The 19254-nt window shown below is 45.6% G+C and overlaps 1 protein-coding gene across 2 annotated transcripts; it reads right to left on the reverse strand.

The window, feature by feature from the left end:
• Positions 1–2478: 2478 nt before the first annotated feature.
• LOC140488972 (uncharacterized) lies at positions 2479–17459 on the reverse strand. Of its 2 annotated transcripts, none has more exons than XM_072588201.1 (4): positions 16373–17459; positions 7587–8144; positions 4201–4371; positions 2479–2740 (listed from the first exon to the last, which is right to left on the reverse strand). In XM_072588201.1, exons 2-4 carry the CDS (start codon positions 8086–8088, stop codon positions 2526–2528), a joined length of 888 nt encoding a protein of 295 aa, XP_072444302.1. In that variant the 5' UTR covers positions 8089–8144; positions 16373–17459; the 3' UTR covers positions 2479–2525. The 2 variants fall into 2 exon arrangements, with proteins under 2 accessions (XP_072444302.1, XP_072444301.1); XM_072588200.1 differs by lacking the exon at positions 16373–17459 and adding an exon at positions 15108–15378.
• Positions 17460–19254: the final 1795 nt, after the last annotated feature.

The raw sequence follows: 19254 nt of genomic DNA on the forward strand, positions 1-19254 counted from the left end.
ACCTGAAGGAAACTGTCATAGACATGGGGAGAATGTGCAAACTCTGCACAAACAGTTGCCCGAGGATGGAATCTAACCCCAGCGCTTGAGGCAACAGTGCTAACCACTGAGCCACTGTGCTGCCCAATATAGCATCGATATAGGTAATGTTTAAGGCTCTTATAAAATCACAAGGGGCATAACAAGGTGAACAGCAAGGGTCCTTTCCCTCAAGTGGGGGAGTTCAAAACTAAGGGGATTATTACAAAGGCGAAAGGAGAAAGATTTTAAAAGGACATGAGGGACTACATTTTTTTTACACCGATTGGTTCATGTGTGAAACAAACTGCCAGAGAAACTGATGAATTATAGCGTTTAAATGACATTTGGATAAGTAAATGTGTAGGAAAGGTTTGGAGGGATATGAAGGCAAGTGGGACTAGTTTAGTTTGGGAACGTGGTTGACGTGGACTGGTTGGATCAAAGGGTCTGTTTCCACGTGTTATGACTCTATTAAGCCTTTCAAATGCTTACAACCGTGACCACAGTCCAATTGATTGTCTCTACAGTCCAATAGCCCACATTAGAGACAGTGGGTAGAAAATGTTGCAGGTCATGTTACAATTGGAGATTCAGGAGTTCATTACACATCCCCATTGTGAGCAGAAGAGGCAGAAAACAAGCAAGAGAAGGCGGACAGCCCAGGCTTTCAATGAACATCCTTTGCGTGATATTTAATTCTTAACACCACATATTGGTGAAACCAAGCACGGGTCAGTAATTGTGTAACTCAAAGCTCAGGGGAGGGAGGGAGCAGGTTGGAAATAATCTGTCAGATGAAGCCCAGGGGAGGAGATGAAAACAGTGGGCTAAACGGTAGGGGAGGGGGAAAGCTTTTAAATATTGTTTGTACAACCATTGAACTGGGCACATGCAGGATGCAATGAATGGAGATTGATGTGAGACCTAATCCCACTCAGATGCAGCCTCTAAGCAGATTCGCTGTCATTTGCCAGTATCAATTCTTTGTTGATTTTATTCCCCACTTTGTTGGTTAAAAGCAGAAGATTTATGGTCTCAGGGTTGACCAGCTGTTACCTCTGAAAATTAAAATAAGCTTTGAGGTTAGAATCTGGTGGAATAATTTACAGGGCCAATATGTTTCCAGCCACTTTGAACCAGATGGACGGGTGTCCTGCACCATCTTGTGTCTGCAGCAAGTTACTACAAGTCAGGGATGAAAGACTGCATTCATACAGAAACAACAACAAAAGCAGAAATTGCTGGAAAAGCTCAGCAGGTCTGGCAGCACCTGTGGAGAGATATCAGAGTTAACGTTTCAGGTCCAGTGACTCTTCCTCACCGGACCCGAAACATCAACTCTGATTTTTCTCCACAGTTGCTGCCAGACCTGCTGAGTTTTTCCAGCAATTTCTGCTTTTGTTTCTGATTTACACCGTCCGTTCTTTCAGTTTTGATTTTGCATTTAATTAGCACCTTTCCCAAACACAGGGTGCACCAAAGCGCTTTGTAGCCAACGAGGTTCTTTGAAAGTGCAGACACTATCGTAACGTCGTTAAAAATCACACAACGCCAGGTTATAGTCCAACAGGTTTATTTGGAATCACTAGCTTTCAGAGTAGAAGCTAGTGCTTCCAAATAAACCTGTTGGGCTATAACCTGGTGTTGTGTGATTTTTAACTTTGTACACCCCAGTCCAACACCGACACCTCCAAATCATGTCATAACGTAGGAAGTGCCGGGAACCAATTTGCCCAAAGCAAGTTCCCTCAATGAAATAAAACCCTCATTCGTTTTTTGGTGTTCTCCTCTGAAATAGCGCAAAATAATTTTTTAAATGTCCATCTCGGAAGGCCTCCACTGATTTTCTCATCTAAATGTCAGCACCTGCAGTAGTGCAGCACACCCTGGCATTGTCAGCCTTGACCTTTGTTCCTAGGTCACTGGAGTGAGACTTGAACTCACAATCCTTTCACGGAAGCAATGTTCTAGTGGGATTATCGCTGGTCTGTTAATCCAGAGACCCCAGGTAATGACATGGGGTCCCGGGTTCAAATCCTACCATGGGCAGATGGTCGAATTTGAATTCAATAAAAAAAAGGAAATCTGGGAATTAAGAGTTTAGTGATGACTGTGAATCCATTGTTGGGGTAAAACTCATCTGGGTCACTAATGTCCTTCAGGGAAAGAAACTGCAGCCCTTACCTGGTCTACATGTGACTCCAGACCCACAGCAATGTGACTGCTCTCTGGGCAATTAGGGATGGGCAACAAATGTTGGCTTTTCCAGCAATGCCCTCCCTCATCCCATGAATGGAAAAGAAACCTTCCGCATCAGAGACGAGAGGACACTTTACTGCATGTTGAGGAACAAATTGAAGAAAACAGGCAGTGGAGGGGTGTCACACAGCATTCGCAGCTCAGACCTGACTAAATATTACACTAGCCACTCTCCATGGTCACAGTTAGCATAATATTTATTTGCACCATTGCTGCTGAGTTTAAAGAAAAACATAAAATACATTTCAGAGAAATATCTTCACTGAGCTTTCAGACATTGGTTTCAGCTGAATCTCGTCGTGGGTTTGAGGTGGAGACGCTGGATTTTTCACCTCCCCCATTGGCTGATTCAGCACTTTCTGTGAGGTCACATGGTTCGCCTGACCCTCTCGGCCAAGGTCAGGCGTCAGACTCCCATAGAACCGGTCCGGGGGCTCCACCGTAACATCAAGGCTAAGAACTAGGAGCAAGGTGATAAGTAAAAAAATAGTGAAAGATCTCCAACATGCAATTGTCCCCTTCCTGTGACTGGAGCCTCATTACTTTAACTGCTGTCATAAGTAAAAATACCTCAGCCATCTCCAAACTTGGACTGCACTCTCTATCTGACACACCAGGCAAAACCTTCTATTCTTGGAGGTGTTAAGTGAGGCAGGGGGACTTGGTTGAAAAACCTTCCCGCCTACACCAGAATTAAGTCCTGTCTAGGAAGGCCCAAGGTCAACCCTCCTGCCCAGCCACTAATTAAAGACTTTTAAGTGGCTGCTTAAGGACTACTTAAAGGGCCATCTACAGGCTGATCTGATAGCTCAATAGCTGCTATCCTGTTGCAGTCTTCTCTCTCACAGAGAGTATGCAGTATACCTTTAAGAGACATGGTCATGATAGCATCATCATCTCATGAAATACAACCCAACGGGTAGGGAGTCTCAGTGACCATCTTAACTGGGGCTACTTGAAGCATGATAGGTGCTGATTGAAGCTTGAAACCAAATAGCTCAGTATTAACTCAGACACCAAAGGACTTATCCTTTTTAGAGGATTCTCTACAGTGTGGAAGCAAGCCATTCAGACCTTCCAAAGAGCATCCCACCCAGACCCACCCTATAAACCCTGCATTTCCCACGGCTAACCCACCTAGTTTGCATATCCCCGGATACTATGGGCAATTTAGTAGGGCCAGTCCACCACAACTTGCTCATCTTTGGACTGTGGGAAGAAACTGGAGCACCTGAAGGAAACCCACACAGACAAGGGGAGACTGTGCAAAGTCCATGCAGACAGTCATTTGAGGCTGGAATCGAACCCAGTTCCCTGGCACTATAAGGCAGCAGTACTAACCACTGAGCCACCATGTCCTCCCTACCTAACAACAGGCTGCGATAACCACCCATTAGAATCATTCAGTACAGAGGAAAGACCCTTTGGCCTATCAGGTTTGTACTGCCAAAAATATACAACCGTTGTCCTATATTAGCAGTGTCCAGTTCTTGTGTCACAGGAGGTAACACAAGTTTTGTCTGGTTATCCCCACTGAAGGCAAAAAGCCCACATCATGGTGGCAGAGTACCCCAAGGTCAGCTTGACATATTGCTGGGGTGGAGGCTGTCCTTTTATCAAAGAGGTCAGTGCTTGATTGACAGACTGGACATTGGGGTCAAAGCAATGCCAGCTGGGAGCCACTCCCCTTCCCAGGCTCACCAATGCCTTGTTCCACCCTCTCTCCCCACAGCATAACCCTACCACGGTGGGATTCGAACCTCTGACCATAAGACGTTGGTCTGGCAGCCTGCATTACGAGGGCAATGACGCTACCTCGACACTACTCCCCCCACCCCCCAAAGCCAGAGTTGGCAACCCAATGTGGTAAAAGCCTGGAGGCACAGGCCCAATTTTGTAGCCTGGCCAGTTCTCTCATACCTGGGTCGCTGTTGTAGAGCCTTTGGTGTGAGAACGGGTCATCCTTTTGAGTCCTGTTGTAGATCAAGTAGACCAGCCCGAACACCAGAAGCAGGACAACCGCTAAACCAATGAAAATCCCCAGTGTTTTCCCAAACTGTCCCTTCTTCTTGGTTTCCGGGTTGTTCTGTCCTAAAACCAAAGTCACAATGTCAATCATCTCTCAAGATCATCTTTCAGCCTCCCAAAGACTTACGCTCACAGAGGAATTATGGCAGAGAATGGCCATTCAGTTCATTAATTCAGTGCAAGCTCCCCTGCACAGTATTCGGAGCAGTCCCAATCTCTATCCCCATAGTCTTTCAAGTTTGTTTAACCTTGTGTGCCCATCTGACTTCGTCCAGAAATGACTTATTGTTTCAGTTTCCATCACCCTCATAGGCAATAATTTCCAGTTTGTTAAGGCGAGGTGATGGCCTAGTGGTATTAGCGCTGGACCGTTAATCCAGAGACCTAGTTAATATTCTGGGTTCAAATCCCACCATGGTGGAAGTTGAATTCAATAAAAAATCTGGAGTTAAGAGTCTCATGATGACCAGGAAAAACCCATCTGGTTCACTAATGTCCTTTAGGGAAGGAAACTGCTGTCTTTACCTGGTGTGGCCTACATGTGACTCCAGCAACGTGGTTGACTCTTAACTGCCCTCTGGGCAATAAACTCTAACCTAGCCGATTATTCATCGAATGAATGAATAAAAGCCCTTGAACTGAGCAGCTGAATTAGCTATATTGCTGTGGATCTGGAGGCTAGACCAAGGAAGGATGGCAATTTTCTTTCCTAAAGGATATCAATGAATCAAGGGAAGGCAGTGGCCTAGTGGTATTGTCGTTGAACTGTTAATCCAGAGACCCAGGTAATGTTCTGGGGCCCCAAGTTCAAATAGAATGGAATTGGAATTCAATAAAAATCTGGAGTTAAGAATCTAATGATGACCATGAAACCATTGCTAATTATTAGAAACATTGTTAATTGTTGGGGGAAAACCCATCTGGCTGATGAATGCCCTTTATGGAAGGAAACTATCACCTTTACCTGGTCTGGCCTGCATGTGACTCCACACCCACAGCAACATGGTTGACTCTTAACTGACATCTGAGCAATTAGGGATGGGCAATCAACATTGGCCTAGCCTAGCTGAATATTCACCCAGTGAATAAAAGAAATAAGTTTTTAACAATTCATCGTTAAATTAACTTTTCATTGTTTTTAGATTTTGGATTTTGCCATCTATCTTGGTGGGATTCAAACCCCTTTCTCTGAAATGACAGTCCAGTGATAATCTCACGTCACCACCAACCCAAACCTTTCCCTGATTTACCTCTTGCCTTGCGACCGGAGACCTTTCCCCTTACAGGCTATCGTGACCGTTAGATCTCAGAGTCCACCCAATCGAGTTTCACAGCCAGCACCCAGTCTTTATGGTGTAACAATGCTCACCATCTCGACATCACAGGAGTCTCTCTGTGACCCAAAGGGGACACAGCATTAGGTTCAATCAAATCAGGATCCGTTCCCTCTCCCAGGGTGACTGTGATCATTGGGGGCGGGGTGGGGAATTGTGACCGTGAGAGTTAGGGGTGAGGAGGTAGCCAGTGAGACCTGGAGATGTGTTTCAACACAAGAGAGAGCAGGAAGATGGGTGATATGGACGCCATGATTAGTGGGAAGCAAAGGATGAGGATTAAAATCATCTCAAACCCACCACTTACCTTGTTGAGTCACAACAATGCCGTTGGACAACCCAGACTGGCTCCAATCACTGAAGCTTACCTGGCAGAGTCTCCCTGTGCCATCCTCAAGAATATGGGATTCAACGTGTGGGGTAATCCCTTACAATGAGGGATCATTGGTCAGGTTGCTGCATACACTCTCTTTCTCACACAAACTCTCTCTCACACACACACACACAAACTCATACTGACACACACACATACTCACACACACATATACCTGCTGTAAGGAATTATGGGCCAAAGAATCAGATGAGGACCTGTGGCTCACCTCCTAGGTTAATTCGTAAAGGCGAAGTCACCACTGTCCCAGAGAACCAAATGGCTTCTGTCTCACTTGAGAAATGATGGCTGATGGTGGTGGGGGAGGGCGCGGGATCGAGGTGTTTGGTGGGGTGGTGGTATGGTTAGAAAATTTCCAGATGACACCAAAATAGGTGAACAGTGAACAGTGAAGAATGTTACCTAAGGTTGTGAATAGATCTGATCAATTGGGTGAATGGGCTGAGGAATGGCAGACGGAATTCAATTTGGATAAATGTGAAGTATCGCATTTTGGTAAAACAAACAAGGGCAGGACTTTTACAATTATAGTAGGGCTTTGGATAGTGTTGTAGAACAGAGAGACCGAGGGGTTCAGACACGTTATTCTTTGAAATTTGTGTCACAGGGTGACAAAGTGGTTAAGAAGACGTTTAGCATGCTTTCCTTCATTGTTTTGAGTATAGGAGTTGGGACGCCATGTTGAGGTTGTACAGGATGTTGGTGAGGCCTCTTCTGGAGTCCAGTGTGCAGTTCTGGACACCCTGTTATAGCAAGGATATTATTAAATTGGAAAGGATTTACCAGGATGTTGCCAGGAATGGAGGTTTTGAGTTATAAATGTGAGGCTGGACAGGCTGCGATTTTTTTCACTGGACCGTAGGAGGTTGAGGGTTAACCTTACACATATTTGTAAAATCATGAGGGGCATAGATAAGGCGAATGACAAGCATCTCTTCCCTAGAGTTGGAGGAGTTCAAAGCTAGGGAGGACATATTTTTAAGGTGAGAAGAGGAAGTTTTAAAAAGGACATGGGAGCAATGTTTTTACACAGAGAGTGGTTCATGTGTGAAATGAACTTCCAGAGGAAGTGGTGGATGCAGGTACGGTCATGACATTTAGAAGACATTTGGATAAGTCCATGAATCGGAAAGGTTTGAAGGGATATGGGCCAGGAGCAGGCAGGTGGGACTAGTTTAGGTTGGGAACATGGTCTGCATGGACTTGTTGGGTCTGATTCAGTGTTGTATGACACAATGACCAGCAATAGAGCATGGGCAGGAAAGTGAGGTTGAGGCTGAGATGGGACCAGATATGATCATATTAAATAACGAAGCAGACTCAAGGGGCTGAATGGCCAACTCCTGCTCCAGTTCTTGTAATGAATGTGCACATTGCTATTTATGGGAGCTTGCTGTGTGCAAATTGACAGCCACTCCTTCTAACTTACGCAGCAATGAGCATACATCATTGGTTGTAAAAGCACTTTGAGCCATCCCGAGGTGATAAAAGGTGCTAGGAAAATGCAAGTTCGATTGAACTTAAAATGGCCCCCAAACAAAATGGCACTTAACCTGGAACAGCGGAGGGTTCACAAGAGAGGTGCCCGGTTTCCCAAGTGGTTCCTGCCAGTGCTCCAGTCTGAGTGGGTGGGGATCCACTGGACATCCTGGACGGGGTAGTGGACGGTGGAGTCTCCTCAGGCCCATGAGGAGTAGGCCAAGGCTCTGTGTTCTGACCGGTCGGCCTCACGGTGGTGTCCATCCCAATCCCGGAGCTCTCGGTTTGCACCGCTGGGGGTGTGTCGCGTGGCCCCTCGGTGCTGGGTGGCATCTGGCTGTCGGTGGTGGAGGAGCCATCAAGAGGGACGGTAGCGTTCCTTGGGGAGGCCTCAGTCTGGTTTGACGTCGTGCTCTCATTGACTGAGGAACTGCTTGAAGCTCTCGGAGTGGAATAGACAGTGGTGTTGACAGTGAAGAACATGGTGACGCTGGTGTAGCCAGTTGAGGGGGCCACAGAGACAGAGGAGAGGCTGCACAGCAGCATTGCAGGGACCAAGTGCACCCAGGGACTCATGGTGCTGTGGCTATCCCCTTGGACCCGACCCTGTGGTTTCTTGACACCCTGAGGGCCTAAGATGGAGGAAGACCAGACACAATAATGGATCGCTCCGTATTGCAATTCTAGCATCATATCCTTTTTTTAAACTCACTCATACAATGAAAGCATCACTGGCCAGGCCAGCCTTTATTACCTATCTCTAATTGCCCAGAGGGCAGTTAAAGGTCATGGAGGTGTACAGCATGGAAACAGACCCTTCAGTCCAACTTGTCCATACCGACCAGATATCCGAAACAATCTAATCCCATTTGCCAGCCCTTGGCTCATATCCCTCTAAACCCTTCCTATTCATATACCCACCCAGATGCCTTTTAAATGTTGTAAGAGAATCCCCTACTGCGTGGAAGCAGGCCATTTGGCCGGTCCACACCGATCCACCAAAGAGCATCCCCCCACCCTCGACTCTATCCCTGTAACCCTGCATTTCCCATGGCCAATCCAGCCTAACCTGCACATCATTTGGGAAGAAACCCACGCAGACACGGGGAGAATGTACAAACTCCACACAGGCAATCGCTCAAGGGTAGAATTGAACCCAGGTCCCTGACACTCCATACCACTCACATATCAGCCAGACCAGGTAAGGATGGCAGTTTCCCCTCCAGAAAAGATATGAGTGAGCTAGATGGCTTTTTTCTCACAATCGGCAATGGTTTCACGGTCATTGTTAGACCCTTCATTCCAGATTTTCATTTAATTCAAATTCCACCATCTGCCATGGCAGGATCCAAACCAAGTCCCCAGAACATCACCTAGGACTCTGCATTAACCGTCCAGCAGTAAAACCATGAGGTGATCATCTCTCCTGGAAGGATACCTTTGGCATTCACACTGATGGATTCCATTAATGGGTGACTAAAGACTAAAAGGAACAACCTGCATTTCTACAGCACCTCCAAAACCTTCGGAATCATAGAATTCCTACAGTGTGGAAACAGGCCCTTTAGCCCAAGTTCACACTCTCCCTCAAAAGAGTAACCCACTAAGACACATTCCCCTATCACTCTACATTTCGCCAGACTAATGCCCTTAACCTACACATCCCTGAACACGATGGGCAATTTACCAGAGTCAATCCACCCTAACCTGCACATCTTTGGATTGTAGAAGGAAACCAGAGCACCCAAAGGAGAATCCATGCAGACTCGGGGAGAATGTGCAAACTCCACACAGACAGTTGCCCAAGATGGGAATCAAACCCAGGTCCCTGGCGCTGTGAGGCAGCAGTGCTAACCACTGAGCCACCGTGCCATATCCAACCCCTCATAGCCCACAGCATGCTTTTGAAGTTTGGACAGTAGGAATCACAGTGGCCAATTTGTGTACAGCAAGCTCCCTGATTGGTTAGTGTCCCCAGAATATTAGAGTCAAGATTAGAGTGGTGCTGGAAAAGCACAGCAGGTCAGGCAGCATCCAAGGAGTGGGAAAATCTTTCATCAGGATGAACGGCTTTTGCCCAAAATGTCGATTCTTCTGCTCCTCATATGCTGCCTGACCTGCTGTGCTTTTCCAGCACCACTCTAAACTTGACTCTGATCTCCAGCATCTGCAGTACCCACTTCTCCCAAGAATATTAGCCTGGGCCCCTGGATTACCAGCCTGCTTTGCCAATCTCTCCCTATTTGAGACCATTCAGCCCATTTTGGGGTAACAGCATCGGGGGTTAGGTAATGGCCCAAGGACAGCAGAGGAAGAACTCTTCTTCTGACTAGTAGAAGTTGTTGGGACAGCCAGGACCCCAGCTTTAAAGGCTCAACCGAAACGTCGGCAGCTCCGACAGTGCGACACTCTTTCGGCACTGTTTCTCAATGTCGAGAATACGGTAACACAGTGATGGCTGATGGGACGGAGGGGAACTTTAAGAGAAGTCATCTCGAGAAATCCTGATCGAGAGACTTTGTCCATCAGTCCCACTGAACTAGAATGTTGTAAAGGTCACCCTGCTGCTATCTGGGAAGGATTGACAAAATGTGGAGCAAGGAGAAATATATTTCTGCTTTATTCTGTTCAGAATTGGGGAGGCAATGGCCTAGTGGAATTATCACGGGACTGTTAATGCAGAGACTCAGCTAAAGTTCTGGAGGGACAAGTTCAAATCCTGCCATGGCAGATGGTGGAATTTGAATTCAGTAAAAATCTGAAATTAAGAATCTAATGATGTTGATTGTTGGAAAAACCCACCTGGTTCACTAATGTCCTTCAGGGGAGGAAACTGCCATCCCTACGTATGACTCCAGACCCACAGCAATGTGGTTGACTCTTAAATGCCCTCTGGTTATTTTGGAATGGGCAATAAATGCTGCTCTAGCTAGTGACGCCTTCATCTCATGAATGAATAATTTAAGAAAATTTGAAAAGATTTACAAGGATGTTGCCAGGGTTGGAGGGTTTGAGCTATAGGGAGAGGCTGAAAAGGCTGGGGCTGTTTTCCCTGGAGCGTCAGAGGCTGAGGGGTGACCATAAACTCATGAGGGGCATGGATAGGGTAAATAGACAAAGTCTTTCCCTGGGGTGGGGGGGAATTGGGTCCAGACTAGAGGGTATAGGTTTTGGATAAGAAGGGAAAGATTTAAAAGGGACTAAGGGGCAACTTTTTCTCGCAAAGGGTGGTGCATGTATGGAATGAGCTGCCAGAGGAAGTGTTGGAGGCTGGTACAATTACAACATTTAAAAGGCATCTGAATGGGTATATGAATAGGAAGGGGTTAGAGGGTTTTGAGCCAAGTGCTGGCAAAGGGGCCTTTATTAAATTAGGATACCTGGTCAGCATGGATGAGTTGGACTGAAGGGTCTGCTTCTGTGCTGTACTCTATAACTAAAAAAAGAATTGACAACTGACTTTCCAGATGGCATTGGGATCAGGAGTGAGACCTCATCCCATTCCCCCAAACCCCGACTGGATTTAATCAGGATATAACAGCATATCATGGAGAGTGCTGAGATCAACACAGTCTTCTAGATCTAGCTACTGACAAATAATATTTGCACTGAAAATATTCTTAGAGTCATAGCGCTTTTGCAGCACAGAAAGTGGCCCTTCGGTCCATTGTATCTGTGCCATCTATTCTAATCCTAATTTCCAATGCTATGGCAATTCATCCCTAATAGTTCTTAAATGTCTTGAAGATTCTTGTCTCAAGTACCCTTTTCATCAGAGAGTTCTAGATATGAGTCAAAACATTTTTTTTCTCAACTCCCCTCGAAATCTCCTGCTTCTTACCCTAAAATTGTGGCCCTGGTGATTGAGCTAAAGGGACAGAGTTTCTCTCTATTTCCCTTTTCACGATCACGGAATGAACAAATCAAAGCAAGTCAGTGTCAGCAGCTAAGGGGCACTGTCACATAAATCAAAACATCAAAATAAACTGATCAAATTAAAATTAACATATTCTTTTGTGAGGAAATCATGTACTCCAGCCCCAACTGTTACAGAAGGGAACCAGAGTTTTATTTTTAGAGCAATTTATGGTACTGACAAGCTTTATATTCCAAATTTATTAATTGAATGCAAATTCTATGAGATACCTATGTGTGACACTGGGGCAGCATGGTGGCTCAATGGTTAGTACTACAGCCTCACAGCACCAGGGACTCAGTTCGATCCCAGCCTCGGAAAATCATCTGTGTGGAGTTTGCACGTTCTCCCAGTGCCGTCTGGGTGCTTTGGTTTCCTCCCACAGTCCAAAGATGTACAGATTAGGCGGATTGGCCATGCTAAATTGCCCCATGGTGTCCAGGATTAGGGTAGGTTGGTGTGGACTTTATGGGCCGAATGGCCGGCTTCCACACTGAAATTCTAGATTCGAATCCATGTTACCAAAGCATTAGCCTGACTCTCAGGATTAATAGTTGAAAAGTGTGTTGCTGGAAAAACACAGCAGGCCAGGCAACACCCGAGGAGCAGGAGAATCGACGTTTCGGGCATAAGCCCTTCTTCAGGAATGAGGCTGGTGTGCCAAGTGAGCTGAGATAAAAGGTAGGGGGGAGGGAATTTGGGGGAGGGGTGCTGGGAATACGATGGGTGGAAGGAGGTGAGGGTGAGGGTGATAGGCCGGAAAGGGGGTGGGGGCAGAGAGCTCGGGAAGAAGATTGCAGGTCAAGAGGGCAGTGCTGAATCCAGGGGTTGGGACTGAAATAAGGTGGGGGGAGGGGAAATGAGGAAGCTGGAGAAATCTACATTCATCCCGTGTGGTTGGAGGGTTCCTAGGCGGAAGATGAGGCGCTCTTCCTCCACGTGTCATGTGGCCAGGGTCTGGCGATGGAGGGGGCCAAGGACCTGCATGCCCTTGGCGGAGTGGGAGGGGGAGTTAAAGTGTTCAGCCATGGAGCGGTTGGGTTGGTCCCTGAAAGTCCCTGGTGAATCTGCTTCCACTACCCCTTCGAGACAGCCTTCCTGAATGTAAATAAACTTTAATAAAATTTGGAGCTGGAAAAGGCATAGCTGACCAAACAGCATCAGAGGAGCAGGAGAGTCGATGTTTCAGGTATCGGGAGTCCTGATGAAGGGTCCCATCCAAAACGTCGACACTGCTGCTTTGACTTGCTTTGCTTTTTCCAGCGCCACACTTTATTGACTCTGATTTTCCAGCATCTGCTGCCCTCACCAAGTTGTAAATAAATTTCTCCTCACTAACCCGAAAAAATTCTAAGTGTCGCTGGTTACTGATTTGTACCAACCCAAAAAAATTCTAAGTGTCAGTGGTTACTGATTTATGCCAACTCGAAAAAATTCCAAGTGTCAGTGGTTACTGATTTATACCAACTCGAAAAAATTCCAAGTGTCAGTGGTTACTGATTTGTACTGACCCGAAAAAATTCTAAGTGTCAGTGGTTACTGATTTATGCCAACTCGAAAAAATTCCAAGTGTCAGTGGTTACTGATTTATACTAACCCGAAAAAATTCTGTGTCGCTGGTTACTGATTTGTACTGACCCGAAAAAATTCTAAGTGTCAGTGGTTACTGATTTATGCCGACTCGAAAAAATTCTAAGTGTCACTGGTTACTGAGTTATACTAACCCGAAAAAATTCTAAGTGTCGCTGATTACTGATTTGTACCGACCCGAAAAAATTCTAAGTGTCAGTGGTTACTGATTTATACTAACCCGAAAAAATTCTAAGTGTCGCTGGTTACTGATTTGTACTGACCCGAAAAAATTCTAAGTGTCAGTGGTTACTGATTTATACCGACTCGAAAAAATTCTAAGTGTCACTGGTTACTGAGTTATACTAACCTGAAAAAATTCTAAGTGTCGCTGGTTACTGATTTATACCAACCCGAAAAAATTCTAAGTGTCAGTGGTTACTGAGTTATACTAACCCGAAAAAATTCTAAGTGTCAGTGGTTACTGATTTATGCCAACCCGAAAAAATTCTAAGTGTCACTGGTTACTGAGTTATACTAACCCGAAAAAATTCTAAGTGTCGCTGGTTACTGATTTATACCAACCCGAAAAAATTCTAAGTGTCAGTGGTTACTGATTTATGCCAACTCGAATAAATTCTAAGTGTCACTGGTTACTGAGTTATACTAACCCGAAAAAATTCTAAGTGTCGCTGGTTACTGATTTGTACCAACCCAAAAAAATTCTAAGTGTCAGTGGTTACTGATTTATACCAACCCCCGGATTCAGCACCGCCCTCTTGACCCGCAATCTTCTTCCCGACCTCTCTGCCCCCACCCCCTCTCCGGCCTATCACCCTCACCCTCACCTCCTTCCACCCATCGTATTCCCAGCACCCCTCCCCTAAATTCCCCCCTACCTTTTATCTCAGCTCACTTGGCATACCAGCCTCATTCTTGAAGAAGGGCTTATGCCCGAAACGTCGATTCTCCTGCTCCTCGGATGCTGCCTGGCCTGCTGTGTTTTTCCAGCAACACATTTTTCAACTCTGGTCTCCAGCATCTGCAGTCCTCACTTTCTCCTAGTTGATCTCAGGATTAATAGCTCAGTTCAGTAGCATTTCCACTACTTCACTGTTAACCACTCCCCTATACCAATATGAAACATTTAAGGCCATTCAGCCCACTGCGCCTGTGATAGCTCTTTGATAGAGCCCCAGTCCTCAGCTCCTTTCTCATAGACTTGCATTTATCTGTTTTCCAAATACTTATTCAAGTCATTTGAAAGTCCCTGGTGAATCTGCTTCCACTACCCCTTAGAGACAGCCTTCCTGAATGTAAATAAACTTTGATAAAATGTGGAGTTAGAAAAGGCATAGCTGACCAAACAGCGTCAGAGGAGCAGGAGAGTCGATGTTTCGGGTATCAGGAGTCCTGATGAAGGGTCCCATCCAAAACGTCGACACTGCTGCTTTGACTTGCTTTGCTTTTTCCAGCGCCACACTTTATCGACTCTGATTTTTCAGCATCTGCTGCCCTCACCAAGTTGTAAATAAATTTCTCCTCATCTCCCATTTTTTGCCAATGACCTTGTATTTGTGACACCTGGTTAATGACTCTCCTGTTAATGGAAACAGTTTCCCCTCACTTGCCCGACCGAAGCCTCTCAAAATTTTGAATACCTCTGTTAAATCTCCTTTTCCCCACTTCTGCCCCTAAGGGCAACAAGCCCAGTTTCTTCAGTCCCTCTGTAGAACTAAAGCTCCCCAATTCTGCTGCCATTCCAAAATAATTCTCTCGCACATGGGTTTTGATGGAAGGTCATCAACCTCAATGGGTTAACTCTGTTTCTCACTGCAAAAAGCCTACCTAACCCATCAGAGTAATCATTCCAGCAGAAGAGGCCTTTCCCAGCTCTCCGTCGAACAATCAGTTCAAACCCATTTCCCCCTCCCGGACTCCCCAGTCCTATCAATTCCCTTTCCTGTACATCCCTCTCATTTTTTATCACCTCAGCTTCCATCAGCCTCATGGGTTCCAGAGTCAATAGCACTCCTGCGTAGAACAAATCTTCCACTCGTCTCCACCCTATTGCCCACTGTGTCTCACACGCACACTCAAAGTTTCAAACCTGTGTCTCCAGTCCTTGTGGTGAGAACAAGCTTTTCTTCATCTAGCTTACAGCAATCTTGCACGCCTCAATCGAATCTCCTCCCAAACACTCTAAGGGAATCGGCTTCTCCAATGTTTCTTTCTGTTTCAACCCAAGAAGGCGTGAACTTTCATCAATGCAGCCGTGACTAACCCCTGTGGGGTTAAGGAATCACTGTGTCCAGGAAGCCTGCTCCCCACTGTAATATTTGGAGGCTTATACTCCAACAGTGAATGCCTTCCACCTCCACTGATATCTCAGCTAAGCCTCTCCCTCATACTCCAAGCAAGGGTGACATCACCTGGAACTCAGTGTCTCCCTGGTGACCCGTGATGGAGGATAGATGGATGCAAGAACAACAACACACAAGAGAAAATGTAGCGGAACAAATGAATCAGTGACAAGTGGCAACCAGGGAATTGGGACACTTAAACTTTAAAATTTCCTTCTCTTTTTTCCTTTGGTCAGTTGCAGGATTAAAGATAGTCAAGGTCGGCGGAAAAGATGGCAAGGTCACAAGAGACTTGCTGCTGAAGTTGTTGACATTGTACTAATTCATTTCATGCACAGTCCCTTCAGACAGATGCAATTCTCAGTCCAACATTTTTGCCCCACTCCAATTTGAATCGAAATCCCAGAGGCCTAGAGTCATGGCAATAGTAATGTCAGATATCTCATCACTTTTATATTGAATGCAACTCATTTTCATCTGCCAGCTTGTAATTTAGTTTCAAGTTTAATGAGAGATTGGATTTTAAATGATATATAAATCACAGTTCAAACGTTTTGTTTCTAAAAATATGAAAAGACAAAAGATTTGGCTTTTGCATCGATGCCTTCCATCACCTTGGAGTGAGTTAGAAAAACATTTTTGACCTGGCGATGATGATTTAAAGTGGAAACATTGCTGCAATACAGCAGCAGCTGATCTGTCCACAAGATTGCACAAACAAAGAGGTACTGACCCAGGTAATTTGTTTCTGTGATGCTTGGCAGAAGGATAAATATTGAAGTCAAGATTAGAGTGGTGCTGGAAAAGCACAGCAGGTCAGGCAGCATCCGAGGAGCAGGAAAATCGATGTTTCAAACAAAAGCCTTTCATCAGGAATGATCCTCATGATTCCTGATGAAGGGCTTTTGCCTGAAACGTTGATTTTCCTGCTCCTCGGATGCTGCCTGCTCTGCTGTGCTTTTCCAGCACCACTCTAATCTTGATTCTAATCTCCAGCATCTGCAGTACTCACCTCCGCCCTGGATAAATATTGAGCCTGAGCACAAGTGAGACCTTCCTTTGAAGAGGTGGCAGAGGTTCAAGAACAGCTTCTTCCTTGCTGTTATTAGACCGCCGAATGGACCTCTCAAATTTCAAATCTCATGTTGATCTTGCTTTTTGTGCACTGTCTCTGCAGCTGCAATTTGATATTTCTTGCTCTGATCTATCACCCTATGATCTTTGCATTGTATGATCTGCCCAAAAAACCAAACTTTTCACTGTACCTCGGTACACGTGACATTAATAAATCGAATCAAATCAAAAATCTTTGATGTCTGCTTGAGAGGGCAGGCTGTGGTGGGGGGGGGGGTCTTCATTTGGCCTCTTCATCCAAAGGTTAGCCCCGCCCTCCCCCACTAACAGTGCGGTGCTCCCTCGCTACTGGTGCCAGAGTTTCAGCACATTTTTGTGCTCAGGTCACTGGAGGGGCGCCTCGAGGGAAGACTTGAGACGTGGCTCACGCCAAATAATGTCATTCTCCCTGCAGGAAGCCAACCCCAGAATAAGACAAGAAACCACGGCTGCTGGAGATCTGAAACAAAACTGAGAAATTGCTGGAGAAAGGCCGCAGGTCTGGCAGCAGACATGGAGAGAGATAACAGCGTTAATTTTTCGAGTCTGCTGACCCTTGTTCAGAACTCCGCAAACCCTGCAGTCCCATCCAGAAACCTGTAGCCAGAAACGTTTGTGCGATTACTGTAGGGTGGCTCGGTGGTTAGCACTGCTGCCTCACAGCACCAGGACTCCAGGTCCAATTTCACCCTCAGATGACTGTGCGCATGTGGAGTTTGTATGTTCTCCCCATGTCTGCGTGGGTTTCCTCTGACTGGTCTGATTTCCTAGTACAGTCCAAATGTTGGGTTAAATTGCCCCATAGTGTCCAGGGACATGCAGGCCAAGTGGGTCAGCCATGGGAAATACAGGGATGGAATAGGAGGGTGGATCTGGAAGGATGTTCTTCAGAGGGTCAGTGTGGACCTGATGGGCCAAATGGCCAGTTTCCACACTGCAGGGATTCTATGATTCTACCCTACCTAGCCTTAGGGAGGCACTACCCATCTGCTTGAATCTTCCTTGATGAGAAAGCTGAGGAAGATGAGACTTAAGGCCTCACCTTCACTGACCACTTCCCCCTCCCTACAAAGAGATCCTCAGGAATTTGCCTCTCAAAGACATAGAAAGGTTTGGATCTCCAGCCTTGCTGAGGAACTGTAGGGAGTAAGAGGCCGGAAAGAATCAGACCTGGCCTAACTCTCCTCTCCCTGTATCAAAACCCAACACCGAAGCACAACAATCACCATGGCAACACAACGCCTGGAGACGCTACGGGAGGCTTGTTTGTGCAGTGTGGCTAATGTATTGTGTAATACCCTAGGTTTCAACAGCATTAACTCTTTCAGAGCCAGATTTGGCCTGATCACATAGCGGAACATTACTAATCTCCTGTTTGACCTGGAATGAATCTTTACTTCATAACCTTGAAAAGATTCAAGGTTCCCAGGTCTACATCATTTAAGGGAATGTGGATATAATGAGATGATGGTGGTAGGCTTGAATATTGTGAAAAGACAGAAACTTCTCACTTTGCACAGTTTAGGAAGGAATGCAAAAATGCCAAACTTCCAATCATCACAAACCGTTTATACCACAGGAACAAAGGGGATAATGAAATCCACAATGTCACATTTTTCCAATGAGGCAGCTTGCTGATTCATTTAACTTTAAAGAGTGAGATATACCGTACACACTAATGGAGAAGATGGTGTATCACTGCACTAGAATATCACAAGGCTGGATTGATACTTTGGTGGCATGGGTTCATATCCACAACGTGGGATTTAAACTCCGAAATACAAAGCTAATTGTGGCACTGGTGGTTATGATTCTTTAAAAAAACCCATCTGGTTCATTTACCATCCTTACATGAATTGAATTGAATTAGCTTTATTGTCACATGTACTCACATGAGTATAGTGAAAGGTTTATACATCGCTATTGACAGCACCATCTTAGGTACAAAGGTTCCATAGGTACAATCCTTAATTGCAGAATAGAGAAGTAAAGAAAGAAAAATTTCATTACAGCTATACACAGTATAACCATAATTATATTACAGCTATACACAGTATAACCATAGGTCAGAAAAGCAATAAGCAAAGTTAAAAAGACAAACATCACAGTCTCTCTCCAAAGGCCCTTCACAGCAGCAGACCAGCACAGGGGAGTCCTCCACGTGGTTTGACCGCTTGCTTCCACTACAGTCCACACTAGGCCACAGCCCGCGCTTTGCACTGGGTCCCTGGTCACTGCCAGCCTTACCTGATCTGGCTTCCAGATCCACTGCAAAATGGTTGTCATAATAGCCTAGCAAGCCATTAGTTCAAGGACCATTTTATTCCTCATTCCCTTTCCCCAACTTACTGGCCCTTTCCTGCAGTGCAGTTCCACTGACATTGACCTTCGTCAGGTTACACTGGACCCGAAATGTGTTTTTCTCTCCAGAGAGCTGCTGAGTTTCTCCAGCAAATTTTGTGCATGTTTCAGATTTCCAGCATATGCAGTTCTTTTATGGTTTTAGATAAGACTGGGTTCCCAAGGTAGAGAATACAGCCACACAGAGATGGCTGGTTGGAAGAAGGGGACATTCAGAGAATCCATCACAAGAAATCCTGATCAAAAGACACTCTCTGTCCCACTGAACTAGAATATGAAAAAGGTAATCCTGCTGCTATTATGGAAGGATTGACAAATATGGAACAAAAGCTGTTCTCCTTTAGCTGATGGTTGAAAGACCAGAAGTTGCATATTTTAACATTGTGGGCAAGAGATGCAGGGGGAATATAAGGAAGAACT

This window comes from Chiloscyllium punctatum, chromosome 18 (genome assembly GCF_047496795.1).
Source record: "Chiloscyllium punctatum isolate Juve2018m chromosome 18, sChiPun1.3, whole genome shotgun sequence".
NCBI lineage: Eukaryota > Metazoa > Chordata > Chondrichthyes > Orectolobiformes > Hemiscylliidae > Chiloscyllium > Chiloscyllium punctatum.

Bases quoted from the DNA above. Each gene is read 5' to 3' on its own strand.
- LOC140488972 (XM_072588201.1), bottom strand. From the start codon at position 8,088: ATGAGTCCCTGGGTGCACTTGGTCCCTGCAATGCTGCTGTGCAGCCTC. The intron at 4,372-7,586 runs GTTAAGTGCCAT...CTTTGGTTTTAG, and splicing joins TGAACCCTCCGCTGTTCCAG to GACAGAACAACCCGGAAACC. The intron at 2,741-4,200 runs GTATGAGAGAAC...CCTTGCTCCTAG, and splicing joins GCTCTACAACAGCGACCCAG to TTCTTAGCCTTGATGTTACG.